Genomic DNA, 26615 nt, shown 5'->3' on the forward strand with positions numbered 1-26615 from the left:
GCAAGCCGGTTGGCATTGGAGCGACGAGGTAGGAAAAACGCAAAAAAAAGAGGAGATCCGACGGTGGAGACTCGCAGTAGAGATGGAGCGACTAGAACTACATACCGATACAGTGGACTAGTGAGAACGAATAGCTTGAGCGACTTTTATTTCGTGGTGAGAAAGAGCACACATTAGACCAGACCGGATTTTTTTCTTCTTGGTGTCGCTCAGCTGTTTTTGGAGCTTTTTTTGGGGGGCGTTGGAACCAATAAAAATAACACAATATCGGACGAATAATATTGCCGTAAATCACGATATAAACCACTCGCTTAAAGCTTTCGAGTTTTTATTTTCAGTCCAGTGTGGTTTTTATTTTCGCCTCCCCAGCCTTCTCGGGTTGGCCCTTGAAGTGGTGGCCAATTTTTCCGCCGATAGCATCTTAGCAAAAGGACGAAAGCTTTCGGCTTCGTAAAACGCTTACGTGGTGACTGTGTATCGGAACGGTTTATGGGCGATTTATTTTTAGCACGTTGAGAGGCTCAAACCGTACTCTAAAACTATTAAAAATAATTTTTACTTCCTCGAGATTTCACGACAGAAATAGTCTATACCTGGCCGACACGATAACCTGTCGCTTTTGGTTGGCAGTAAAATGGGGTTTGGAGTTCAGAAATAGCTTAAAGAAGCTTCAGATGCTACAATCAGAGTCAATATCAATTCTTTAGCTTTTATAGGAGTATTGGAGCCTCTAAGGATTTTTTTTTTCTACCAAGAGATTGCAGTTTGAAGCTGATTTATCAGGATGAAATGGCTACGCTTACTTTCGTCAGGACAAAGACTTTATTCTTTGCAACCTATCATTACCATTAAAAGTAAATTTATCAAAATCGTTCAGAAGTTCCCAAAAGCCCTGCTCAAACACCTTCTAACGTCTTTTTCAAATTTCCTCGTTGTAATTCGAACATTACTGCCTGTTCGAACCAATTTTCGAATATCACGGTTGCTTCGAAACTCTAGCCGTCTCGCTCTGTTCTCCGTTCGAAACCGGTTGACAGCTGGCCAGCGTGTTTGTGTTGTTTTTATTGTTCTTGTTATCATTAAAACGAAAACAGTTTTTCACAGTTCTCCGCTTTCCTGCTCCGTTCGGTTGTTTAATCGGTTTCGTGTGCCAGTGAAAGTTTGTAATCACACATTCCGTAACATAATCTGTTGAAAAATACCCTTACTCCAGTGATGGAATCTCAAAGGAACCGTCTTGTGAAGACGTATTAGGAATTATCTGTGTCTGTGTTGTTTTTTTCTTATGTTTTGCTGTGTGTGATCAATGTAGATAATATTGCTGTGCTGTGATCGTGTCGAAATAGAAGGAAAACCTTCAAAGGAAACCAGGAAAAAAGAACGGTTCCCGGGTGTGTTTCTGTGTGTGTAGGTTCTTATCGCATTTTCATCGCTGGGTGTCTCGTGATCGGTGAGGCGGAAAACGTGACGTGTTTTCCTCGGTTTTGCCCGATGCACACACACGCATGACGTTGGAATGCAAGGTGCAGTACAGGTGCACTCGTCACTGATGCAACAGCGCACCGTTCGAGAAGTGTTTGTGCCAGTGCAATCGAGTCATCGCCATCGGTTGCTTCGCTTCGTACCAGCTCCGACACAGTAGACGAATCGTGCTGGGAATTACGCTCATCCGGGAAGGCAAAGTCCAGCGGCGCACTGAACCCTAACAGAATAAAACGTGCCCGCCGGTCCGCCACCGCTGCACCGTCTGCACGCACCCTCGGGGCGACACGATAATGATAAGCCGCAGTGCGGACCGTTGCTGGAATTGTATTTGCATTCAGTCGTGTGCCAGCCGCGCGTAGGGAAAGATTACAACGTGCTCGTCATCCTTCGTCACCGTTCGTCACCATCCGAAACACAATGGAACAGCAACAACAGCAGCAACAGGAACCGGAATGTGTCGTCCCGCTAACAAGTGGCGCCACTTGTTCCGAGGAGCAACAGAGCTTGATGCTGTTCGACACGCTGATCGATCTGTGCCGCAACAACATCACGTACTTCGAGAGTGATGAAACGGAAACCGGTTTACGGCTGCACGGCGCATTCGTCGGGCTGATCGATCACATCGAGATGGCCAAACCGCTCGTCCGGACGGTGCAGGGTTTCATGCACGAGTATGACTTCGATCCGACCGTACCGGGCAACGGGTTCCGTAGCTTCCTGTACGTGGTGGAGTGTTGCGTGAAGACGGCGCTCAAGCTGGCCCGCTACGTGATGGAAAACCGCAGCACGATTCTCTTCCGGAAGGCGCTGTACGTGAAGGAGGTCGAAGCGTACAACCATCTGATGGCGAGCCTCTGCACCTGCCTGCAGCACGCGCAAACGTTGCGCGAATGGACCCGCGAGTCGGGCGACCTTTTCCCGGACGAATCGCACTCGGTCGAGGAACTGTTTGCCCACGGTGGCATTATTAATCAGTACTGCTTTTACGGGCGGTGTCTGGGGTTTCAGTTTTGCGATTCCATTAAACCGCTGCTCAAGTTCATCTCGATCGGCATGGCGGGATTCTCCGAGGGTTACTACTCGGAGGGCGGTCGCATCTCGAAAGCGACCAGCCTGATGTACACGAGCACCAAGTACATGCTCGATCCGGAGCTGCGCGCCCGGCGAATCGTGAACATTTCGCAAAACTCCAATGTGGACTTTTGCAAAGCGTTCTGGTTTTTGGCCGAATCGGAGATGATGCACTCGCTGCCATCGATCGTCGGCTTCAAGGTGAAGGTGAACCGGGTGATAACGATCCCGCCGGAACCGATACAGCTGAAGCTGGGCGGTGGATCGGCGGAGGAAGACACCTTCGTGGACATACCCATCCCGAAGAGCCACGGGGGAGCGGCCCCCATCAAGGCGCGGCTCATATCGGCCGTCAAGCGGAAGGGCATGATTGGCGAGCGAAGCAACTCGCAGCGGAGCACCATCTATCCGGCGTCGCGCGGCCTGCTGTTCCACTGTCACGGTGGTGGCTTTGTGGCCCAGAGCTCGAAGTCACACGAATCGTACCTGCGCGAATGGGCCGTCACGCTGAACGTACCGATCCTGTCGATCGATTACAGTCTCGCACCGGAAGCACCGTTTCCGCGTGCGCTGGAGGAAGTGTTTTACGCGTACTGCTGGGCACTGCGCAACTGCGAGCTGCTGGGGACGACGGGCGAACGGATCATACTGGCTGGCGATTCGGCCGGCGCTAATCTTAACCTGGGCTGCGCGATGAAAGCGATCGAGCTGGGCATCCGGCGTCCGGACGGGATCTTTATCGCGTACTGTCCGGTGCTGATCAGCTTCGTACCGAGCCCGGCACGGATGCTCTGCCTGATGGATCCGCTGCTTCCGTTCGGCTTTATGATGCGCTGTCTGAAGGCGTACGCGTGTCCCAGTTTGGAGGTGTTGGAAGAAAACCGGAAGCGTCACGAGCAGCGGCAAGCGATCGTAAATGCCGGGCAGCAGATGCGCAACAATAATGTGGCCGTAATGGTGCCGGGCAGTGAGAGAAAGGATGAGCAGGACAGCAAAACACCGGATCGGTCCGATTCGGGTGATGATAACTCGATGTGGGAGCAGCTGAACAGCGCCAACACGGTACAGGTAGGTTGTGCTTGGCGGGAGGAAGATTTAATATCGCAATTGAAAAGGCTGGGTCGTTTGGTGTCACTCTCATGGCGTGACCTATCCAATTGAAGGATGATAGACATGAGGGCATGATCAGCAGGACATGTTACTGCCAAAATCTAAGAAGTTTTTGTTATGGCCGATATCTCTGATGCGTATGTGAAGACTGGGTCTGGGGTTCTTGACAGTCCCATTATCCGTAGCGCGTAACTCAACATCTATATTGCTTGGTTGGTGCTGACTCTTTGACTGATTCTTCAAGGTTCTTAGCCCGGCTAAGCCACCTCATACCATATCGATCCAAGATCAGTCCGCCCGATAACAGATGCAAGACTGTGATCTCTGCAATTTTGTGGATCAACTGTGATCATTGATTGCTTCATTGGTTTCTAGAAGGGAAGGATAAAGGGAAAAAGCCCCATACACTTCGGATCTCTCTTCCCAGACCAAATTGACATGAAAATAGTACATTAGAAGGCACACAAACAACGGCCGCATTCGCAGAGATCCTCTTCTGCTAACCTTAAGGTCAGTTGAACCACCGATAAGTAGTACCGCCGCATGTTGGGCTTAACCGTCCGTACTAATCTGAGCGAATTCCTTCCTGATTCTTTGACCTGCGTAGTCCCCCCCCGCCCTGATTGCTACCACTCACAAGACAGGCAAGGTTCCCATTTTCCGCGCATTCGGCTGATAAAGTGCTTCAAAGTGCGATTGAATCATCGAGCACAAGCGGAATGGCGAATCCAGATGCTCTGAATCACTGTGCGCTGGCCGCGCGCGTGTGTGTGTGTGACGTCAAATATCCTTCACCGGATGCCTGAAATGGGAACAGTAATTTGATGTTATTTTGGGGAAATCAATAACTTCCTTGCGCCCCATTCTCTTCGGGAAGGTGCGAGTGATGTAACACGGGCCGCGTTCTTCATCTTGCTGGGGATGATTCTTAAGAGCGGAGAATGTCGTAATCAAGCGCGTTATCGCCCGTTTGTCCTTGTGAGAGGTTTCTTGAGCAAAAAAGCTAGGAATTAAAAGGAATCGCCAATACGGTTCGCCATTCGTTACAGCTTCAGCATCAGCATCTCAGCCCGGTAAGCGACACGGCTAGCGATACGCTGGCGCTCAAGAGCCAATCGCTCGGGAACACTATCGACATCATCAGCCCGGACGAGAGCAACACCATCACGTCGCTGGAGGAAGACTCGCAGCCCATCACGCTGCAGCAGGTCAATTTGAATACGGAGCGCAGCAACGTGACCGTGGTGGACGATTTGGACATGGATATGCCGAGCGACCTTAGCTCGGAGCAAAACACGAACCAGAACGTTTCCAACTTTATCAATAGGTTCGTTAGAGTTTAGAGAGGGTGGGGGGAGTTGCACGGAATGGAATGATAATATTAATTTTCGCTCCCACCCGCAGCTACGTCCTCGACACGACCACCAATGCCGCTGGTGAGCTGGAACCGATCCTTCGTCCCGTGTCTCGCTCGCAGTCGGAGGAGAACATTGTGCTGGATATTGGCCGGGAAGCGATAAGCGTACAGAATCTACAGGAACGGTAAGATGTGCAAGCAAAGTGGGCCTCCTGCGACCCTTGCCTACCGAACTAACGCTCCGTTCTGCTGACAGGGTGACGACAGCGGCGAGCAACTTTGTGAGCAAAGTATCGAACACGTTCACCAGCATAACGGCCTCGAAGCCGATCGCTGGCGGCGGTTCACAGAACGAGCTGCAGACGAACCTGGACGCGCTGATCGCCCGCAGCCCGTCCGATGAGTTTATTTTTCACGTGCCGAAAGATTCCCACCTATCGCCGTACTGGGCGTCCGATGCGGTGTTGAGTCAATTTCCACCAACCAAGATTTTAGTGCGTGTCTGCTCCTTTGTGGATTCCCCCACACCGATACTTATTCGCTAAATCTGCTTCCCCCAACAGACCGTCGTGCTGGATCCGTGTCTGGATGACTGTGTGATGTTTGCCAAAAGACTGAAGAGCTTAAACCGGTCCGTTTCGCTTGATATTCTGCCCGGGTTGCCGCATGGCTTCCTGAACTTTGCCACCGTAAGTATCGAGCCGGGTTCGTCCCGATCCCGCTCGTGGTTAACCAGCTCTTCGAACGCAATGTTTCAGATCTCCAAAGAGGCACACGAGGGTTCGAAGCTGTGCGTGCAGCGCATTGCCGAGCTGCTCGAAATACCGACCACGCTGGACGATCCGGGCACCAAGCAGGGCTGCTGTTAGCGAACATGTTGGTAACGGTGCTGCCGCACGCTGTGGCCCTGCTTTTGCTACGGTCGTGGTGGCCGTTGACTGATGGAGACGTTCGTTTTTGCTCAGCCAAATGTTGGAACCAAACCACGCGAAAGACGCTAGACCCCGTTGTGCTGCAGCAAGATAGACGGAACAAACAACAGCTTGTGATCCCCTGGCGAACCCGAAACGTCCAGCAGAAAGGGTTGGTCCAACAAAAAAAAGGGCATGGCTCTACAATTAGCAGTAAAACAGCGGGTGGGGGGAGGGATAACGTCCGCGCCAAACGTCCTTTTAAAGCATATTGGTAGCGCGCAAACCGATTGGCCTTTCTCATCGTCCCTCGCGTACAGGTTGCATCGGTCCTTGTTTTTTACGCGGCGATGCAGCTTTACTACTATGATTGTTGCACATTTTTGCAATCAGCACCAAACGGAACGCATCACCCCTTTCTAATGCGAGGGAACGTGCGACCATTTATTCTGTCTGCCTTGACTTTGCGCTTACCAAAGCTAGGATAGTTCGAGAAAAGCGTACAAGCGTCGATTCGATCGCTTACCCACAACTGAATCAGCGCTAGCCGATATTACCGTTTTGTTAAGGGAAAGGGATTGTAAGCGTAGGCAAAGAACCACCGATTTTGGTGCTTGGGTGTAGAGTTTAAGTGTTTCCGTTAAATTGTTGCCTGCAATAGAATCTTGTTTTTCGTTCGCTACCACTGCAGGGTTACTCAGGCCAGCTTAACATTGTAACACTATATTTCAAACAGCCTTAAACGCTTATTCGACATCGAACTGCGCCGAATAAACCTTCCACTGGTGAGTTGGGAACGATGTACGATGTCGAATTAGCGTTTTATGCTGTTGATATGTGCTGTCCCGCAATGTTGAACTGGCCTGAGAAACCCTGTACTAGCTCTGTTGCACTCCGCGTAAAACGGGCGCATTGCGCGAATTTCTTAAGGTGTCGCGAAACAAAACCAAACTCATCGTATGGCCCCACACACAGTAACAATTAGCTTGTTAGGATAGCATGTAAGCCCCGCGTGTTGGCGCCGTTATCTTGTTGTTACCACCACGCCGTCATCGTCGTTGCAAGTTAATACTAATCGATCGTACACCAAGTCCAATGTTCATTGTATCCGTTACGGGCTTTCTTCAATCACAATCAGTGCAATAGATTTGGTTCGAAAGACTGGATTTTTCCGTACCTGCGCCCCGGGTGTAACACATTCTGGCGTCTATTGGATGGCAATTACTATAGATTAAACAATCACTATTTTGCTCGTATTAAGAATACAACACACACACACAGTGGAAAGGAAAGCTGAATCTTGTACAAGAAAACTCTTTAAGGCTAGTATTTTGTGCGAATGCAGGGATAAGGAAAGAGCTAATGTGTTTATCTGTACTATCTACTTCTTACATTAACAAAACGGATCGTTTTTTTCAGCTCGTAATATGTATTGTAAAACTATTTTCAAATTGCTGGGCACCACCATCGTTGGGTACGTGACGTGACTCACAGAACATAATTGTTATAAAGGAAAAGCCGCGGTGGGAAAAACAATACTCAATTTTCAGTGGATTGTAAGCGAGAAAAGAGGTACCTACATTTTGTGCGAAATATATATATATACATTTAATGTATTTTCTCAACGGAAAGCAGCGCTGTTTATAGATTTTTTTTATCCGAAGTACAGGTTCTGTGCCTCTGGCTAGATCCTCGATTGTTAGGCTTCTGCTATATAGGAGAGCCTCTAACCAAATGATGACTATGCCATATCGTAGCTGCTAGTGGAGCCCCTCTAGCTGTTCGTTGGCCTGATCATTTAGCAATGCATCAAGATACTGAGCCCATCGCAAGAGGACCTCTGGCTGGTAGCTGACCAAATCCCCATCCTTATTCCGACAGCAGATCACCTTAGGTCTGAAGTTACTTCGGCGATCTACTATTTCCTGGTACGTCTACGTGATCCGTTTCGACGTTCAACAAGCTCGACTGTCGTCACCGGCTAATCAACACGTGGTCTATCTGATTGGAAGCGGCTCCGGACCGCGGCACACTTGGCACTTGCTACAACGAGATCTGCAAGCTGAACCTGAATCTACTACCGGTAGCTAGTGGAGATCTATTTTCAGGTGCCTTTGTTCGTCAAACGACGCCATACAAAACGGGAACAAAACACCATTCACTACGATCACTGTACGTTAAAGTGATAAACTTTATTCGTCCTAAAGTAAGGTTCGTTTAGATGTGTTTTTGCGTTCACTTTGTGGTTCCGGGGGCAATCGTTACGTTACTATTTCGCTTAACTACTTAAGATGAGTGCTACAACAGAAACACAAACCAAGTCGCTCACGTAAGCGGAGGGTGGGGAACAGGAACTCGAGTTTATCGGAGACGGACATACACACACGCGCGCACACTCATATAAACAACTTTCAACACCGGGGAAAACCGAAACAGGCGGTACACGAGAAAGAACACAGGGCGTAACAGGGTTGGATGGATGGAACTGGGAAGGATGATTTGGGTGGGGCAAATGAAGCTCTCTTTCGTAGCAAAGATCGTTGCATGTACAATTTAACAAATAGAACGAATCCGCTATCCGAATAGCGTGACACTCAGCATCATCATCATCACCATCATCGACCAGCGCGCGAAAGGACATCTCATGGTAACGCCACACACACACACAAGTTCGATGATTTCCATACGCGGCCGGCGCTGAAGGACACGGGGGACAAATGGTTCTCGCGAGACGTTAACCACCACCGTCCCGACGCTTTATCGGTTCTTTTCCGCTGCTTGCGGCGTTTGTTGTGTGGTCGAGTTTTGAATGCTCGAATGATTGTTGTTAACGTTCGCGTTGGCCGCCGCATCCCGGGCAGCGGCACCGTCGGCCGGCGTCTCGTGGCTCTCCCCATTGCCAACCTCATGCTGACGGTGGTGTTCCTCCGCTTCGGAACTGTGGTGATGATGGTGCGAGGGATTGCTGTTCGCTGCGGCGGCCGCCACCGCCGCCTTCTTCGTGAGCGTTTTCTGCAGCACGTGCGCATCGGCCGGTTCGATCCGTTTGTAGTAGTGCTGTTTCGTTTCGACTATTTCGAACCCGAACCGTTTGTAAAACTCGATCGCACCCTTGTTGTCCACCTTCACGTGCAGGAATATGCTGTCAAAGTTACCGTCCCGCTCGACACAGTTCAGGATGTGCTGCACCATCACGGTACCGATGCCGAGCCGCCGGTAAGGGTAAAGGCACCCGAGCGTCATGATGTACAGCCGGCGCATGTTTTCCGACGTATCGATGCGGGAGCAGACGGCACCGACCACGACATCGTTGTAGTACGCGAGCTTAGCCAGCTCGCCCGATTCCAGCACGTCCAGGTAGAATTTATCGTTGTACGATACCGGCAGCACGACCGTGTTGATCTTTTTCAGCTGCTTCAGATTATGGTGCGTTACGTCGCCCAGCTCAATGTTGGCCCGGGCCTGAGTTTCACGGGTTAGCCTGATGGGGAAAACGGGTAACCCGACACACATACACGAGGTTGAGGTTAGATGTGCTGAAGGCGGTCTGGGATCGTTGCCCGTGGCGGGCCAGATCCGACACTTACCGAGTCATAATTGATCTTGCGCAAGTAGAAACCGAACAGGCGGCAAACTGTACAGCGGACAGCGAGGACACGCTCCTGCAACGACGGTGACAGTGAAGATTTAGAGCCAAGAACTGGCACGGACTATTTTCCTTTGCTCGGAGTTTTTCTTTTTTTGTTCGGCCCGATTAGCACAAAAGCAAAATTGGTAGCTGTCAGTGTGGTTGACGTTTTTGGCCCATCTGTCAAAATTGTTAGCCCGCGGTTAAACAAAACCGAAATGCGCTATTTAAATTTGTTGTATCAAAACTAATGTTTTTTCGTCGAAATTAATGAAAATCGTTGTTCTTTTATCCCGGATCAAATATAAACTAAACAACAAATCAAAAAACGGGTTAACCATTACATAAACGCACCTTTTGTTTTCATGCGACCTTCTCCATAGTGTAGCTCCTAGCTAAGAACTGTCACGGCTCTTTGTTATTCTGTGCGCAACTTCGAGACGGAGAAGAGACTGTTTGTTTGGGGCTGAAGGAAAAAGCACCGTAATTACTACTTTTTGTGCTAGTTTTATCGGAAAAGTTAGTGCCCTTACTGTAACGAACCGGTGAAAAGCTAAAGGGTTCAAAATGGGAGCCGTTTTGGGACTCATTCCAATGACCAGTGTGAGTATGAGTAATGTCGCAATGGACTCTGCTTCCGTATCGATTTTTGCTGGTGTTTTGTTGTTGTTGTGGTTGCTGTGGCTTCCCAAGGCCGACACAGAAAAAAAGTGTCTTTCTTCCGTAATTTGATTAGCGCATCAGTACAATGTTTCGGAAGCGATGAATCATCGTAAATAGAGAGACATTAAGAACCTCTTTATCTCTGTTCTCGGTTTTCTTCCTCCAGCTGGCATGCTGCTGCACGGGAACGGCCTGTTCGCTGTGCTGCTCGCTATGCCCGTCCTCGCTGCAGTCAAACTCGGCCGCCACCCGGTTCATGTACGCACTGATGCTAGTGCTCGGTGCCATCGTGGGGGCTATTATGTTAGCGCCCGGGTTGCAAGATTTTCTGCAGAAGGTACCATTCTGTGCGAACTCCACGTCGAGCGTATCGAACATTCTACCCGGTGGGGAAACGATTGACTGTAGCTCGGCCGTGGGCTATCTGGCCGTGTATCGTATCTGCTTTGCGCTCGTTTGCTTCTTCGCGTTGTGGGCAGTCATGATGATTGGGGTCCGTTCGTCCAAGGATAAACGTGCTGCGCTGCAGAACGGCTTCTGGGGCATCAAGTTCCTGATCGTGATCGGTATTGCGATCGGAGCGTTCTTCATACCGGAGGCCGGGTTCGCTTCGACCTGGATGTGGATCGGTATGATCGGAGGGTTCGCCTTCATTTTGGTGCAGCTGGTGTACATCATTGACTTTGCGCATAACTGGGCCGTGCTTTGGAAGGACAATTACAATCAAACCGAATCGCGCGGATGGCTTGCGGCTCTTTGCTGCGCCACCGGGATACAGTACGTGCTAGCGCTGACCGGTGTTGTGCTGCTGTTCGTGTACTACACCCAGTCGCACGATTGTGCGTTGAACAAATTCTTCATCAGCTTCAATCTGATTCTGTGCATCGCTGTGAGCATTCTATCGATCACGGAGAGCGTGCAGGAAGCTCAGCAGTACTCGGGACTGTTGCAGAGCTCCGTGGTGACGCTTTACACGATCTACCTGACCTGGTCGGCCATCGCTAACAATCCGGACGCCGAATGTAACCCCGGCTTTCTGGGCATCATCGGGGAAAAATCGAGCAAGGTGCACTTCGACAAAACGAGCATCGTCGGGCTGGTCATCTGGTTGCTGTGCATCCTGTACTCTTCACTGCGCTCGGCCAGCAACGTTTCGAAGTCCGATATAGAAGAGCAAGGTGGGAATCGGATTTTTAACGATTTATTTTTAAATCTCTATCACCTAACCTTCGTTGGTTGTCTTCTGCTGCAAGCCACATACTAACACCAACCTTTTCCTCCGACTCTTTTGACTTTTATGCACCCATTTATGGATGTTTTACCACTGCCACGCTGAACACATTTATCTAACCGAAACAAGGTCTTACAGCTGAAGATGGATCGGTACGCGACAACGAATCGACTGCCGTCGCCTACAATTGGTCGCTGTTCCACGTTGTTTTCATAACGGCCACCCTGTACGTGATGATGACGCTTACCAACTGGTATCAGTAAGTATTGGCAGCTTCTTTCGATTCCCTCCCCCGTTTCCGATAGCCCTGACATACGTTTTTTTGGTACCTTTCTCTAGACCCAATTCTTCCCTCGACACTATGAACGCGAATGCTGCTTCCATGTGGGTGAAGATGGTCTCCAGCTGGATGTGCGTTACACTGTACGGATGGACGTTGGTCGCACCCTTGGTACTTACCGACCGTGACTTCGAATTCAACTAAGCTAATCGCGAATCACTGTACGCTAGTTCCAACATTATTACAAAACTCAATCTACCCTTCCTTTTTTTTTAGTAGAACGTAAGAATCTTTATGTTTTTGCATGCATTAAATGTGATATGAATAACCTTTAGGCGAGGAATGGACTCGGGAATAGGACGACGAGATAGGGTATCTTCTTGATGCGAAAAAAAAGGAATTAGAAGTAACGAACAAAACAATCCATCGCTAGATCAACTTTCAACTAACATTAATTCTATATTTCTGTGTTTTCCGCAACATTTGGTTCATACATTTTCCATTGCGTTCATGGCGCCACGCAGCCCCGACCAGTCTGTGTCCGTTTAGGTGCGTACGAAAGCGTGTGTGTGTGTGTGTGTGGAAGTGTATCATACATTTATCGAACGCGCTGTACGAAGCTATACGTGTGGCGTAGACTTTTAACCCATCAATAAAACAAAAACTCTAGTGAAACTCGTTGGAAACCGACAAAAATCCCGGAGGCTATCCTATTTCTGTCTACCGGCGGCTAGCTCGATCCGTTCGACCGTTTTCTCCCGGCCGAGTATTTCCATCATTTCCGGCACGGAGGGACCTTCCTGCAGTCCGCTCAGCCCCGATCGTAACGCTTTCATCAGCTTCTCAAATGCAAGATGGTTCCGTTCGGCAAACGCCTTTATAAATCGGCTCAGTTCGGATTTGCTAAACTCGGGCACGTCCTCCTCGGTCGCAAGGTTCTTTGCCAGCACGGCTAACACATCTGAAAGAAGCGAGCGAGAGCAGTATAAGTATCAGTGCAATCGTGCCAGTTTTTAAGCACATTTTAAGCGTGCAAAGCCCCTTTACCAGAGTCGACGATTTGCTCGTTGTTCGATTTGGGCAACACCCACAGGAAGGAAAGCTTGCTTTTGACGAGATCCTGTAGCGAATCTATCCGTGGCAGCGACCAACCGAGCACGTCCCGCACGTGTTCCGGGTTGAGCTGCAGATTTTTCACGTCCCTCGAGAACTCTTTCCGTACCATCTCCGTCACGTCGCGCACGATCCGTTCGGCCGCTTCCGGGTCGTTTTCGAGCTTGTGCCGAATTTCCGCCCGATTGAAATGCTTCAACAGTTCCGGATTGAGGCGACTAGAGTGGGCGTTAATTTTCTTCAGATCAAACTGTCGTATCAGATCGGTCATCTGCGGTGCATCGATGTCCAGCAGCTCCCGCCCGAAACCACCGCCACTTTGCGTGATGTAGTTTAGCAGTGCCTGCGGAAAGACGCCATTGTTGCGATAGTGTTCCAGCTGGACGTCGCCCTGCCGTTTGCTGAGCTTCGACCCGTTCGGGTTCATGATCAGCGGCAGATGGGCGTACTGGGGCGGACGCCAACCGAACGCGTGGAACAGCTGTATGTGCTTCGGGGTCGATATTTGCCATTCAACGCCCCGCAGGACGTGCGTTATCTTCATGTAGTGATCGTCCACCACGTTCGCAAAGTGGTACGTCGGGTAGCCGTCCGATTTGATGATTACCGGGTCACCTTCCTGCTGTGCGATGAAGTACACGATCTTACCGAAAATGAGATCGTTAAACTCATCCCCCTTCGAGTCTAGGCGGAAGCGGATGCAAAACTTGTCGTTCCTCGCTAAACGTTCCGCAATCTGGCCCGGCGTGAGGTGGCGACATTTGTTGTCGTACTTCGGGACCTGGCGCAGCCGGAGCGCCTCCTTGCGCAGCAGCTCCAACCGGCGCTCGGTACAGAAGCAATAGTACGCCCGACCGTCCTCCATGAGCTTTTTCACCTCACGCTTGTAAATTTCGTACCGTTGGCTTTGCGTGTACGGACCGTGCGGACCGCCCTTGTACGGGTCCTCGTCCGGTTCGACACCGGCCCATTTCAAATCGGCGTACAGCTTCTCCGCTGCCCCCTCGACGAACCGTTCCCGGTCGGTGTCTTCGATGCGCAATACGAACTTTCCACCGTGTGCCTTTGCGTAGAGATAGTTGTACAGCGCCGTTCGCAGCCCTCCCAAGTGCATATGTCCTACAAGAAAGGGTTACGTAGGCATAAACCTCTATTTGGTATACGAACTACAGTCTACCAATACCTGTTGGACTGGGAGCGAAACGAACGCGCACTTCCTGCTCATTGCTGCCACTGGCTTTTCCACTGACCGACGGGTTTCCCGCACCGCTGGACGGTTTATCACAACAAAATCGCACACAGCCCACCGACGATGTCCTAAGCGACGAAAGCAACCCTACTGGAAGACTCGTTTTCCGCAGCGAACCAGAAATTACGTTCATCTCGGCACTACAACACGGTCATAGCCGTGGTCGGCGGTTTGGTGCTGTGATAGTGATGAAATTCCTTGTTTTGATTTGCGCTCAGTTCGCGCGTTTGACGTTTCAACCCAAATAAACAACAAACAGCGTGCGCAGCGAGCGAGAGCTGTCAAACGGCAAACTGTCAAAGGTCAGCTGTTTCTGCTGTCACCCGACGGACGAGCGGTGGTGTTTTCCTTGGAGCCTTGTTGGCTATTTTCGTGTTGCAATAGTAGGCAGGAAAATTGCATCGTTCGCCGTAACAAGCATGTGGCGCGGAGTTCCCAACCCAAAACGGCCACTGTGTTAAACAGGAAACGCACACACGCACACACATACACAAACACTGGTGGAAGTTTGGAAGGAATTTCCCGCGTTTCCCGCGAGTGCGTGTGTGTGTGTCTTTGGCAACGTACCATTCCAAAGATAGCAGCGTATAGTTTGGCCCCTACCTTTATTATAAGTAAGCACCCCGCACCACAGAACAACGGAATTGTTGTTCGTATTTCATCGCACACGCGGCACAGAGTACAATCGATGCGTCTGTAAGTGTCTGTCCCGTCACGAGCCGTCCTTCAGTCGCAAGCGAACTACACAATGAGGAACTACGTGCCAGACATAATCATTTTGTAAGTACGGTCGCGCTCATCACCGTTCCACTTCGAAGCACTAACACCCCGGCACATTACGCTTCTAGGTTTATCATAATCGTAACGATCACGATCGTTCGATTAGTGTCACAAATTCTGCACGAAACGCTCAGCGATGGAGCGCTGCCCGTTCCGCCCGCAGCCGAAGCGAGCGAACCAAAGCCCGAACCGTCCCTCAGCCAGCTGATCGATCAGAAATCGAAAGAATATTCATGGCTGCTCCGGTTGATGGTGAACCTGTTCGGCTATCTGTGCATTTTCGTGCCCGGCGTGTTGATCTACAAGTATGCGAAGCGCACCAAGTACATGGAACGCTCGGAACGATCGCATCTGTCCGGGCTGGTAAAGTTTTGCTTTGCCGGATCCGGCCCAGACAGTTTGGAACGGCCGCTGGACGGACAGGTCGGTGGTGGTGGTGGGAAGGGAGCGGCTAGCAAACGCACCACGGCCCAGGAATGTGTGCTGCTCGGGTACTGTCTGGTCGGTCTGATGGGTTCGTACCTTACCTGGGGCGTGCTGCAGGAGAAAATTATGACGCAAGAGTACGAAGGACCGGAGAAACGGAAATCCCACTTCAAAGACTCCCAGTTTCTGGTGTTCTCGAACCGCGTGCTCGGTTTCATGCTAACGGCCGTCTATCTTGTGGCGAAGCGCCAATTCCGCCACCGCGCCCCGCTGTACAAGTACTCGTACGCTTCGTTTTCCAACATCATGAGCGCCTGGTTCCAGTACGAGGCGCTCAAGTTCGTCAACTTTCCCACCCAGGTGTTGGCCAAATCGTGCAAAATCATCCCGGTGATGATAATGGGGAAAATCATTTCGCGCAACAAGTACGAATTCTACGAGTACCTGACGGCGGCGATGATCTCCGTCGGTATGATCTTCTTCCTGACCGGCTCGACCGACGAGTCGAAATCGACCGCAATGACGACGCTGACCGGGGTGCTGCTGCTGACGTTCTACATGATCTTCGACAGCTTCACGTCCAACTGGCAGGGCGAACTGTTCCGGTCGTACTCGATGTCCTCGATACAGATGATGTGCGGGGTGAATCTGTTCAGCACCCTGTTCACCGGTGCGTCGCTCGCGATGCAGGGCGGGTTCTACAGCTCGCTCGTGTTTGCCGTCGATCATCCGAAGTTTGTGGTCGACTGCATCGTGCTGTCGATCTCGTCCGCGATCGGGCAGCTGTTCATCTTCTACACGATTGCCACGTTCGGTGCGGTCGCGTTTACCATCATCATGACCCTGCGCCAGGCGATCGCCATTCTGCTGTCCTGCCTGATCTATCAGCACCGCATTTCGTTCCTGGGCGTGATCGGTGTGCTGATCGTGTTTCTCGCCATCTTCCTGCGGGTGTACTGCAACCAGCGGCTAAAGGCAATAAAACAACGGCACCAAACCAGTGTGGCCGGTGGGGGCAGCACCGGCAAACCTCGCATCAACGTTTAGAGCACGTGATAGGCGTGATGGCGCGCGTGCTTAAGCAGTATCTGTGTTGCATTTTTCGAATTTAGTTCATTCGTCTCGGTAGGGAGCGCAGACATAAGTTGAGGAGAATTTTACAAACCAGGACAACAGCAGCCAGTCAGCTGTGTGCGGTAGATGTTAGGAGTTAAGAGATGTGTTTTTATTTATCGAACCCCCGGTACGTGTTAACGGTGAGGCAATGTAGTGTAGCGCCAGGTAGCAAGTAGTAACGAAGCAAGCAGAAAACCCCCAAAACCCCGATACGCTTGAATGCTTGTTGCTAACCAAAAACAAAACAAAAAGTAATGTAACGATCGATAGATTGTGAATCCGTGATCATTATGCGTTTGTGTAGTAATAAAATACCCGAAACGAAATAAATGGCTAACCGTGTGCGAAAAATCATTTCACTCTGCGTAGCGTCGTAGTTTATCAATAAGAGTAAATTGGTCACACCTCCGATAACGATGGTTTAGCACAATGATAATATAATTTTAACTGCTGAGCGATTTATAATGGAACGCTACAGGCACATAGCGCTTCTCCCGCAAAACCGTTAAAAGCCACGTGTAGCGATCGTGGTGCGGCACATTAGTAGCTAGCAAACAGCCGACAGCATGATACGACTCAAAGCATGGCTATGGACGTTACAGATAGGAACGATATGCTTGCTGCTTCAGGTACGTGAAGTGAAAGAGAAGTTTGTGGCTTGAAAGTAAATCCTTATATGCATTTTACAATTTTTGCAGGGAATCTCTGGACAAACAACACCCAAACCGGTGAAGGTAATGATTGTTATTGTGTTCAGAATCGTTTCATAAGTTAACGCTGCATCCATCTGCTTTTAGAAAGCTCATCGGTTAGTTATTATAGACTACGAAAGAGTAGGAACTGCGGTAAGTTACAAAAGCTCACCAACGATCACCGGAAAGCCTTGAAGTTACTCTCTCGTGTGTTTATTTCTTTTTTGGTTCTTTAAGACCGGACAAGCTTCCGCACCGTTGAGGGTCCAGGTAATTGTGTTTAAAATTGAGCAATCAGCTACTTAAACGCTTAATCACTTGACTTCTTGCTTGCAGAGTACCACGGCACGACCGGCTTCGTTACAGGTACGGTTGTAGATAAGAGTTGTAAGTGTAAGGCAAGTTTGCTAATGGAAATCACCTATTCCTTCAGGTCGGACCTGTCGCAGTGAGGACGGGTGGAATGAATCAGGTGAGACAATGTGAAAATCTTCAACCTCAAATGAAGTCTAGTGAGCACGCGTTTCCGCTTACCCCTTGCAGCAAATTGCATACGGCGGAGGAATGGTGCAACCGATGGCATTGATGCCAGCAATGGAACCGCCTGAATGTGCAAACTGTTCCACCGATGTTGTGTTTGTGTGGCCTGACATTCACTACGAAGAGTCCAGCCTCGGTTGGTACGCCAACCTGAGCTATCCGGACTATTCGGCGCTGGACATGAACGGTATGTGCGGGATGGGCGTCGCGTCGTTATCCGTTGGTGTCTAATGCAATAATCATCTGTACCGCAATTCTATACCTTAGCAAACAACTTATCGGTAAGTGACAATTGGGTGAAACCGCTTGCAGTCGACACAGGAACCCCAGTATCCCAGCTAAATGATGGGAAGATCGCTACCATTCAACCTTCCGACGGGGATTTAATGGTCCCGCTTCCTCCGGTCATCATTCCACCTCCGGCACCGAGCATTACCGGCAACCAAAATCTGCAAGAATCGGCAGTTGCACCAACATCCTTGACGACGCCCGCCCCTGTATCATCCACCATGCGAACGAGTGCAAAATCCCCTACCAAGCGGCGCGTTAAAATATCCCGTTCGACCACCACTTCTACAACGACTACCACTACAACGGTACCACCGAGGCGTAAAACAAAGAAACCCAAAAAAGTTAAAAATGGCAGAATCCTGAAACAAGCGGCAACAACCACCACCACCACCACAACCACCACCACCACCCCCACCCCCGGTAGGTCGAAAACTGGTAGACAGAAGGAAAAACGAGTCCGCAAAAGTACCACCACCACGCTCAGCACTACTCCCGAGACCAGGAAAATGGCGAAAGAAAGAAAAAGAATGTAGAGAAAGAGATATGAAAAGAAAGAGAGTGCTTGGCGGTGAGTTCCAGTGATTATTACATATAACCACGCATGGGGGGGATGAAGATGCAGCTGCGTGTCTGTATGTACGCGAAAGGGACGAATAAAGCGCCTTAATCCGTACTACCTACGGGTAGGTTGTGCAAATGGGGGTTTGCTCAAATGGCAGCCAGTACAACAATTCATTTTAAACCATTTCCCCGCTCCACCGAAGGGCCACAGAGACGATGAAGGTAGTTTGGGGTTTGGGTTTGGTTTAATTGCATTCGTTACTGTGTTGTGTACTTGCAGGGGAATAGGAACAAGCTATTGTCCTTCGTCACAAATGGTTCTCTCTTCGGGGAAGAAAAGATATAAAGTAGACCACTTTATAGTTGGGAAGTTGTTTAGGAATGAAGCTTTAATCTCCTTTATCCTCCAACTTACTGGGACTTCTTAGGTTATGTGAATCTCACAGTGCAGCAGGCCGAAAGGGCCGCGTAGATGGCGAAGCCTTTTGTACGACAAGGACTCTTGATAGATGTGGTTATATCCAGCATGAGGTTCCTTGGATGAGTGAGGTCTTCCACTAGACGAGGTCCCTTGGATGGCGAGAATCTTTGCACGACTACATCACTCGATAGATCAAATCATTTTGATGAATAGATTTCTTGGACGAGGCTTGTTGGACGACGGGGGTCACATGGACGACGAGGTTTCTTGTGGGGCGAGGTCCCTTGGACGACTACGATCTCTGGATATATCTTTACAGACGGCTCCGTCCATCGTGAATCAGCCGGCTGTGGGATCCATTCTAGCCTCGATAACTGCGTCATCAAACTTCCTGACCACACATCCATCTTTTCTGCCGAAGCTTTAGCCATCCGACTTGCCGCTGACGAAGGACTACGCACCGACATACCGAATGTCATCCTCACCAGTACTGCAATAGTCTTCTGTTGGATTCCGGGTCATTCCGGAATCCAAGGAAACGAGAAAGCCGACCGACTGGCCAACAGAGGTCGGCTCCGTCAAACTGAACCACACGACTCCCTATCTCGCCGAGACGCCATCCGCCTTATCAACACTGCAATCGCTCAACATTGGAACACCACCTGGTACAACTTAGACCTCTCTACAAAACTCCGTACGATCAAACACAACACAGCACCATGGGATGATCCTGATTCCAGCCGCAACCAACGAGTCCTATCCCGTCTCCGCATCGGACACACCCGCCTAACCGACTCCTAACTCCTCGAAAAATCCAGTGCTCCACTCTGTGGCGTTGACATCACGGTCCGCCACATTCTCACCGATTGCTATGGTTACACTGTACACCGAAACACCTGTCAACTAGATAGCGACATAGCCACCATTCTCTCACCCGACAAACAACAACAAAACCGCCTAATTCGATTTTTACACATCAGCAACCTTTATAGAGAAATTTAGTTTTAATCCGCAATAGTTTTCTATGAGCCACACTTGGAATAGTCCTTAGTTACTAGCTGGCCATAACCACAATAGTCATGTAACCTTCATACCGGAGAGAGGCGAATGAAGTCTTTAAGACTCAAAGCCTCTATAAATAAATGAAACAAAAAAAATCTCTGGATAGCCGAAGCCACTTAGCTGAAAAGGTTCTTGGGGCAGTGAGGTTCCTTGGCAGCTGAGACTACTTGGACGACATGGTTTTTGGACGACTTAGACCCATTGTTACGATAAGGTGTCTTGACAGCTAAGTCACTGGAATGAAGAGATCCCTTGGAGGCCACTTGGACGTCGAGGTTTCTTGGGAAACATGGTTATTATTTGGTCGTTTGGTAGGCTAGAGCCATGATCGACGGTGTCTTCAAGGGTCCAGGAAAGGATTTCGTTCTGGAAGGGATTTATCCCCGAGCTATCCTCGGTTACGGGACCGCCTCAAAATATAACCTTCGTTTATTTAATTCGCCAGTGATGCGTTCCCGTTAGTGAATTTAAAGCCTTGACGAGCATCTTCAACTCGATTTAAGGAAGCTCTAATTTAAATTAGCGTGGCCATAAACCTAGTCAGCCAGCCTAGAAGAAAATCAATCCAGCCGTGAATCCATTCCACGATCCTCAGCGTGACAGATTTCTCGCACCCTCTCATTGTACCACGGCATTAACAGCTCCTGGCGTGCACGGTATTAACGCTAGTAATTTAAACGATCGCTTCTCATCTCATAATTTAAAGCGATGCTTCTTTAAACCGGCATTAAAAATATAAATTTAACTGCTTTAAACGAATGGCAGTGTGCACACGTGCCATCATAATTATGGCCACCGTCGTGATAGTGAACCCTCACGCTAGGTGTGGATGATTACTATCGAGCCGTGAAAATAAAAACCACCTACAATAACGACACTCGTGCCGTGTCGTTTGTTTGGTGCTGCTGCTGCTGCTGGATCGTGCAGGTAAGTACCGCAATCACAACGGTAATGGTAATGATAGCAAAAAGCAGCTGATGAATGTTAATAGTTGCAATTAAGGGAGACGGGACAGCGTACTCGAGTGTTCGTAGGTCTGTTACACACGCTGCCAGAGAAAAACAATCGAAGGCAGGATTCTGTTGTGCGAGGTGAATAGAAAAAGACAACATTAAAATGCACTTTATGAGTGTTTTTCAGCGGTTGGTAAGGAAAAAGTGTTACTGAAAAATCGTTTTCTTTATATGGCGCAGTTAAGCTTTTAAAAGCGTTTCTGGCTGGCTGCAAAATTTATAGCAAAACAAAGTGCAATGAAAAACTAAAGCACGACGGTACCTCCATCGGATCGGTCGGCTTCACTGTCCAGCCGACCCGTCGGACATGCATTGATTGGGATAAACTTAATTTCCTATCAATTTTTTCCCATTTCCCCGATACGCTTGATTGCGCCGGAACGATCGCCTTTCGTGCAGGGTGAAATAGAAACAAACTCCACTTTTTTTCCCCACTCTTGTCCTTGTCCGTTTCGATGTGCCAGCACTAGCGTCTTTACTGCTTTACTCCACTGCACACCACAGCCGTGCGGGTGGTGGAAAAGCACTCGTAAAAGCATGCAATTTACGAGCTGCGATCTTCCGAGCAGATTGTCTCAAATTGTCGTCTAGCACGGGCAGGACGGGTGCCATCTTCGCGTGGTGATGCTCTATCGGCGACCGTGCATTCCACCGACGGCCGGAAGTGCGCGGCATGTTGCTCTACTTTCGGTCCGTTATGCTTCGATGCCGGCCGACCGGATGCACGCGTCCCGATCGGCTAGCCCCACTCGCCCAGGTCCCTCCCGTCTGTCCATGGACGTGGACGTGGCTATAGATACGGCCAGTTCTTTAGATATGATGGGCACTGCTTTATCCATTGCAAGCCACCATTCAACCCATTGTTTTACTGACTCACATCCTGACTGCTGGATGGATTCACAGCAGGGTTCGGTGCTCGGCAGAAAGAAAGAAAAAAAAAAAAACGATCCCACCACGGTTTGTTGCCAGCTGAATGGTCGTTTAGTTTTGTGTCTCAGATTGGTGTGCCAGGCTGCATTTTTTGTAGCTGTTTTTGAACCCCTTTTTTCCACACGGAATGTAAAAGAAAAGGTTCGTCATTTGCAGCAAAAGTGTGCAACAGTTGAGATGTCGAAAATGAAAGGATGGTGGCGCGCGACGGGAACCGTGGAAAACAGAAAGAAAAGGCCAACACTGGTGCCGATGGTTGTTGGTGAAAAGGAAACTTTTCAAATCTCTTTGCGCTGTCTAGTGGAAGGGAAAAAAGTTGTGGTTGGATAGTTTTCAATTTGCATTCGGAAGTGTGTGTACGGTGGAGGGACGCACGAACATTGGTGGAGGCGCCCGATTGTTTGTAGGTAGGTAACATTACAGAAAACATTTATTGTAAGTGGAAAGAGCTTCCATACAATAGCGAATGATCAGTGATAGTGCGTGGTGAGTGGTGGATTGGAAAACGGGGAAAGGGGATAAAAGTTTTTCATTAAAATTGTTCTAATGTTTTGCTCTCCGCCAGGATCAGGTGACTGCTTCCTGGAAGCGAGCGGAGAAGCGTTAACGGTATGAACTTTGCAGTGAGCAGCACAGCACTGACCAAGATTGGGCAATAACGGATTGAACTGTTTGTAGCTGATTGCTTTATTTTTAGTTTCTGTTAACGGTGGTAAAACATTGCTTCTGAGAAAATTGGAAACTTTTAGCAAGCATAGAACGTAGTAGAAATTTAGTTATTGGTTATTATAACTGGTAATGCATGAACCTACACCAAACAGAATTCCATCAGAGAATGAGAGAGGGTAAAAAAGAGAGAAGGAGAAAATCATTTCAAATTTTTATTGCTTGAGGTTTGATTATTTTTATTGAAGAAATCCTTAAATTTCGATTTAATAAGTGAATTACAGCTAATTGCCTAAATTTAGGCGTAATGAAATTTATATTTTGCCTAGGCAATCAGGTATTCTTGTAGCTTTGCCAATATATAGGTATATGTACTGAGCTTTTCTTTCAATTCTATATATGGTATATGTACTGAGCTAAGAAACAATTCTTAGAAAAGAATGACGTCTCAGCAATCAAACACTCTAAACACTAAGGAGAACAGAGCTAGAATGTTAATTTCGCATGCTTTTTCTTCCTGTCCATCCTGAACTCCGTATCAAGCCTTCTAAAAACCGAGCTAGAACTTAAGTCAGCCGACGTTAAACTATTCTAATTATCTGTAGAGGCGAAGAAATATTCCTCTTACAGGTCTGGTCTATTTAGAGCAACAGGATTCCACGAATCATGGGGTCTGCCGGGCTTTTATGGGTCTTTGTTTTTCTAGGCTTTGGAACCTTTTCGATCATACCGACCATTTAATGGTTCTTTTGGTAAATTATTTCAAACCGTTTGCCTGATGTGCTGATCGTTTGGAATTAGTGAATGGTCCGGTTGTGAGAAAGACCAGGCTTGTATCATTAAACAACCAGGCGCCTCCATTATCCGTGCGCATTTTTCTCATTTAATTTTTTTTAGACATTTCATGATTTTTATTCAATAATTTATTTAAAATAATCTGCAAAACAATCTTTTTTCGATGAACATAATATTCAACTAAAAATAAGCCTGTTCCAGCTTAAACAAAAAGTTTTTTTTATATCTCATCTACGACGTACGTTTGATTCATTATTACTGCTTGCTTCTTCTTTTTTAATATATGATGAAATATGATCCTCTCATACAGTTCCCCAGCTTTTCCGCTTGCCAGTGAATGAGAAAACCCCCAGTCAGATGATTATCAGCATGGATATCGAGTGCCCCAATATCCAGCACGGTCGTTGCTCATCATCGATCGTTGCTCCGTCCAGTACCGGCTACCAGTCGAAACGAAATGAGTCGACAGAACCCACCGGTGATGACTTTTTCTTGTCTGGAGCTACCGTGTTTTTTTTTTCTACGCTACGCTTTCCAGTGAAACACACGCCCCGTACTGCTGTTTGAGTTCAGTTTCCAATCAATGTCATCCCATTTCGAATGAAGTGGACATGCATATTTTAGAAGCAAAAACGACTCGCTCTCACCGTGTGTGTGTGTGTGTTCTGTGTGTACCTAAACCGGAAACCCGGGGTATATGGTCAGTTGTGTCCCGCATGCAAAGGGTTCGAATGAATCGTAAAATTTGGACTACTCATGACGACAAGGATTATGGGATACGGATTACCATTGCACAGCCAAAAACCCGACCACATTCGGTGCTTTGTTTTTCCGCTCCCCGAAAAACAAGCAAGTAAAGTAAATTTGATCACCGAAGTACGAAACGGCCATTACAATGCACGAGAGGAAAGCTCATCTAAAAATAAGCAGCATCGCTCCACTGTGGCGCTCGTCGTGCAGCAGGTGAACGGAAATAGAAATGGTCATGAAAACACACTTATCGTGCTGAACAGCGAATGCATAAATAAGCTTTTTCCAGCTGGCGAAAGGTGTCTCTCGAGGTACGGTAAAGGGGTTCTGTTTTCGATTCACGTCGAATTATGATGTAATGTCGAAGGGCCCAGTCTGCCGATAGAGTGGCAGGTCAATTTACTGCAGGGATAATCATATTTTCGGGAAAACACCGGCTTTCGTACCTTCGTGCTATGCAGTCCATTAGGCTACCACTTCGGCCGGGTAGAAGGTGAAAATTGGTTGGTATGAGCTTTGATTTTCCATGCTGGCAGAAAAATCAACCCGGGCATCGGGTAGTAGAACGCGTAAACGAACACTTTCGAGGCACGAAGTTCAATAAACCGAACCGACGGAAAGATAAATAATGTTAATGGAAGATTGTATACGACACTTGGGTTGTGAAAGAACAAAAAAAGGAAAACTCGCGCCAAGCTACGGAGCAACAGAAACAATAATTCGTCTGTTGGATCTTCTTCCGGCAGGTTAGTCGGCATTTTCTTTTTGTTCTTTCTACCCAGCAAGTTTGTTTGATCGACGACGCTTTCTCCGGGCCGATCGAATTTCGCACCAGCGTTTTCCGCAATAACAACCGCGTACCCCAATGGCAAACCGGAAAAGTGGAATGGAGTCTTAACTTTGAAAGATTTGCGGCACTAGGTTGGATTGATGGTGGGCAACGCTCCGGGGGTGGTCGTTGTGGGCGATGATTTAAGGGTGGTCAATGTTTTGGAATGGAATTTATGTACGTTTCCCTTTTGGCTTCTCCGGGAATTATTCGTGCAAGCGGAACAGCAAGCATTCCACACATTTAAGGGAATGGACAGAATGACCCGTTTCGTGGCGAAGCAGCAAGTGTCGAAGCGTTGTAACGTTTGGTTCGTGAGGTTTTTCCTTTCAAACTCCCCTGTTGGAGTGTTTTTCCAGAAATTCAACTAACAAAGAATTTCATTAGAGAGAAGGCTTTTTTGTACCATTTAGAGTGAAAGGATCGATAGCAATTAGAGCTTTTTTGAGGCTGTTTTTTGAAGCTATAGCTAAGCTATAGCACTTTCCTTAAAATTCTTTGGAAATGCAACAAAACTAGTTAACAATTGTTAAATGCAAAAATAAAAGATTTTTAAAGCTTCTAGAGGCGTTCACGTTTGCTAGAATTATAATAAGAAACAATGATTTCCATTTGAGAAATATTCTTGCCGTACGCCGTGCATCAAACGGTAACAAAATAAATCCCCGAGCTCATTATTGCATACCTTTAGGCGTTCCTCCTTCTTTATTCCGGTTTTTCTTACTATTTGTTTAAAATTCGAATGGAATGTTAATAACAGCAAAACAACTGAATAAATATAATGAAATGCATCTGGATGAGAGGATTCCACGTAAGCCTTCGCTGGTATTGCAATTTTTGCACAGAATTCGTATAGTTTTCATCGGATCGCGAGAACAACGAAACAGCGCGAAAGACGCGAAACGGTGTGTTCTGTGTTTTCTGTTGAAAAATTTAACTTGACGCGAATTGAATTAATTTTTCACCACACTTGAAGTGTAATTAAAATTTCCCATTTCCCCTCTCTCGCACCGACATTCAAACGAAAGGAAAATGAAAGGATTTTTCCTATGAAATATTCATTTGCTTCTCGTTTCTTTGGGATTTTTTTTTCTTTTGCCATCCGAACCCTGTGCTTTTGTTACACGATGGAGAATGTTATGTTATCTTTTTTAATAAATTCATTTCGCATGTTTTTGGCAAACGGAGCATGTTTTTTTGGCGTGCCCCGACAGCACGTGCCACGCCAGGCACTTGCACAGCACACGTTGAATGCGAAATGTCATTCAGCCAAACAAAGCGCGCCACGGTTGGTGATGGACCAACGCAAAATCCCTCCATCGAATCGATCGTTAATTTGCATATCATCTTTGTGTGGCCAACTTCTAGGCCTAGGTTTGTGCGTGTGTGTGTGTGTGGTTGTCACCGCATGTACGTTACGGGAGCTTCATAATTCAAAGCGCTCATCGCAACGGATGAAGGGAAACAATTTACAAGCATGGCATGTTGTAAGAACACAACAAGCTAAAAGAAACAGTACGAAGGGCTCACCCGTATTCATGTACCTGATTGTTCACTTGTTTCTTTTTTTTATGTCAGCCACTCTCGCAAGAAAACACCACAAGAGGGGCAACTTTGTGTGTGTGTGTGTGTGTGTGTTCGGCCC

General features: G+C 48.2%; 6 protein-coding genes across 8 annotated transcripts; 4 read left to right on the forward strand and 2 right to left on the reverse strand.

Annotated features, from left to right (window-relative positions):
* The first annotated feature begins 1068 nt into the window (after window positions 1-1068).
* On the forward strand, window positions 1069-7565 carry LOC118508269 (hormone-sensitive lipase). 2 transcript variants are annotated; one of them, XM_036047910.1, is made up of 7 exons: window positions 1076-1159; window positions 1313-3624; window positions 4716-4993; window positions 5071-5208; window positions 5280-5517; window positions 5587-5712; window positions 5782-7565. In XM_036047910.1, the coding sequence occupies exons 2-7, from the start codon at window positions 1903-1905 to the stop codon at window positions 5890-5892; spliced, it is 2613 nt and encodes an 870-aa protein (XP_035903803.1). In that variant the 5' UTR covers window positions 1076-1159; window positions 1313-1902; the 3' UTR covers window positions 5893-7565. The 2 variants fall into 2 exon arrangements, with proteins under 2 accessions (XP_035903802.1, XP_035903803.1); XM_036047909.1 differs by having other exon boundaries at window positions 1069-3624.
* A 526-nt stretch (window positions 7566-8091) lies between these two features.
* LOC118508270 (probable N-acetyltransferase san) lies at window positions 8092-9741 on the reverse strand. Its single transcript, XM_036047911.1, has 2 exons — window positions 9522-9741; window positions 8092-9415 (listed from the first exon to the last, which is right to left on the reverse strand). Exons 1-2 carry the CDS (start codon window positions 9527-9529, stop codon window positions 8692-8694), a joined length of 732 nt encoding a protein of 243 aa, XP_035903804.1. The 5' UTR covers window positions 9530-9741; the 3' UTR covers window positions 8092-8691.
* Window positions 9742-9973: 232 nt separating this feature from the next.
* LOC118508273 (serine incorporator 1) lies at window positions 9974-12432 on the forward strand. 2 transcript variants are annotated; one of them, XM_036047914.1, is made up of 4 exons: window positions 9974-10165; window positions 10392-11403; window positions 11586-11715; window positions 11796-12432. In XM_036047914.1, the coding sequence occupies exons 1-4, from the start codon at window positions 10130-10132 to the stop codon at window positions 11938-11940; spliced, it is 1323 nt and encodes a 440-aa protein (XP_035903807.1). In that variant the 5' UTR covers window positions 9974-10129; the 3' UTR covers window positions 11941-12432. The 2 variants fall into 2 exon arrangements, with proteins under 2 accessions (XP_035903807.1, XP_035903808.1); XM_036047915.1 differs by having other exon boundaries at window positions 9976-10165; window positions 11595-11715; window positions 11796-12426.
* LOC118508271 (probable glutamate--tRNA ligase, mitochondrial) lies at window positions 12171-14341 on the reverse strand. Its single transcript, XM_036047912.1, has 3 exons — window positions 14033-14341; window positions 12784-13968; window positions 12171-12697 (listed from the first exon to the last, which is right to left on the reverse strand). Exons 1-3 carry the CDS (start codon window positions 14229-14231, stop codon window positions 12447-12449), a joined length of 1635 nt encoding a protein of 544 aa, XP_035903805.1. The 5' UTR covers window positions 14232-14341; the 3' UTR covers window positions 12171-12446.
* Window positions 14342-14397: 56 nt separating this feature from the next.
* Window positions 14398-16774, forward strand: LOC118508272 (adenosine 3'-phospho 5'-phosphosulfate transporter 1). Its single transcript, XM_036047913.1, has 2 exons — window positions 14398-14878; window positions 14947-16774. The coding sequence occupies exons 1-2, from the start codon at window positions 14847-14849 to the stop codon at window positions 16349-16351; spliced, it is 1437 nt and encodes a 478-aa protein (XP_035903806.1). The 5' UTR covers window positions 14398-14846; the 3' UTR covers window positions 16352-16774.
* Window positions 16775-16907: 133 nt separating this feature from the next.
* LOC118508275 (rho GTPase-activating protein gacK-like) lies at window positions 16908-18685 on the forward strand. Its single transcript, XM_036047916.1, has 8 exons — window positions 16908-17049; window positions 17119-17154; window positions 17218-17265; window positions 17350-17382; window positions 17449-17478; window positions 17546-17584; window positions 17656-17839; window positions 17920-18685. The coding sequence occupies exons 1-8, from the start codon at window positions 16987-16989 to the stop codon at window positions 18474-18476; spliced, it is 990 nt and encodes a 329-aa protein (XP_035903809.1). The 5' UTR covers window positions 16908-16986; the 3' UTR covers window positions 18477-18685.
* The last annotated feature ends 7930 nt before the right edge of the window (window positions 18686-26615 follow it).

The sequence above is a fragment of the Anopheles stephensi genome, chromosome 2 (assembly GCF_013141755.1).
Source record: "Anopheles stephensi strain Indian chromosome 2, UCI_ANSTEP_V1.0, whole genome shotgun sequence".
In the NCBI taxonomy this organism is placed as follows: domain Eukaryota; kingdom Metazoa; phylum Arthropoda; class Insecta; order Diptera; family Culicidae; genus Anopheles; species Anopheles stephensi.

Excerpts from the sequence above, each read along its gene's own strand:
- LOC118508269 (XM_036047909.1), top strand. The coding sequence starts at position 1,903 with ATGGAACAGCAACAACAGCAGCAACAGGAACCGGAATGTGTCGTCCCG. Across the intron at positions 5,518-5,586 it reads TTCCACCAACCAAGATTTTA|ACCGTCGTGCTGGATCCGTG; the intron begins GTGCGTGTCTGC and ends TTCCCCCAACAG. Across the intron at positions 5,713-5,781 it reads GCTTCCTGAACTTTGCCACC|ATCTCCAAAGAGGCACACGA; the intron begins GTAAGTATCGAG and ends GCAATGTTTCAG.
- LOC118508273 (XM_036047914.1), top strand. The coding sequence starts at position 10,130 with ATGGGAGCCGTTTTGGGACTCATTCCAATGACCAGT. Across the intron at positions 11,404-11,585 it reads GTCCGATATAGAAGAGCAAG|GTCTTACAGCTGAAGATGGA; the intron begins GTGGGAATCGGA and ends AACCGAAACAAG. Across the intron at positions 11,716-11,795 it reads ACGCTTACCAACTGGTATCA|ACCCAATTCTTCCCTCGACA; the intron begins GTAAGTATTGGC and ends ACCTTTCTCTAG.
- LOC118508271 (XM_036047912.1), bottom strand. The coding sequence starts at position 14,231 with ATGAACGTAATTTCTGGTTCGCTGCGGAAAACGAGTCTTCCAGTAGGG. Across the intron at positions 13,969-14,032 it reads TTTCGCTCCCAGTCCAACAG|GACATATGCACTTGGGAGGG; the intron begins GTATTGGTAGAC and ends CCTTTCTTGTAG. Across the intron at positions 12,698-12,783 it reads CGAGCAAATCGTCGACTCTG|ATGTGTTAGCCGTGCTGGCA; the intron begins GTAAAGGGGCTT and ends CGCTTCTTTCAG.
- LOC118508275 (XM_036047916.1), top strand. The coding sequence starts at position 16,987 with ATGATACGACTCAAAGCATGGCTATGGACGTTACAGATAGGAACGATA. Across the intron at positions 17,266-17,349 it reads ACGAAAGAGTAGGAACTGCG|ACCGGACAAGCTTCCGCACC; the intron begins GTAAGTTACAAA and ends TGGTTCTTTAAG. Across the intron at positions 17,585-17,655 it reads GGACGGGTGGAATGAATCAG|CAAATTGCATACGGCGGAGG; the intron begins GTGAGACAATGT and ends TACCCCTTGCAG.
- LOC118508272 (XM_036047913.1), top strand. The coding sequence starts at position 14,847 with ATGAGGAACTACGTGCCAGACATAATCATTTT. Across the intron at positions 14,879-14,946 it reads GTGCCAGACATAATCATTTT|GTTTATCATAATCGTAACGA; the intron begins GTAAGTACGGTC and ends TTACGCTTCTAG.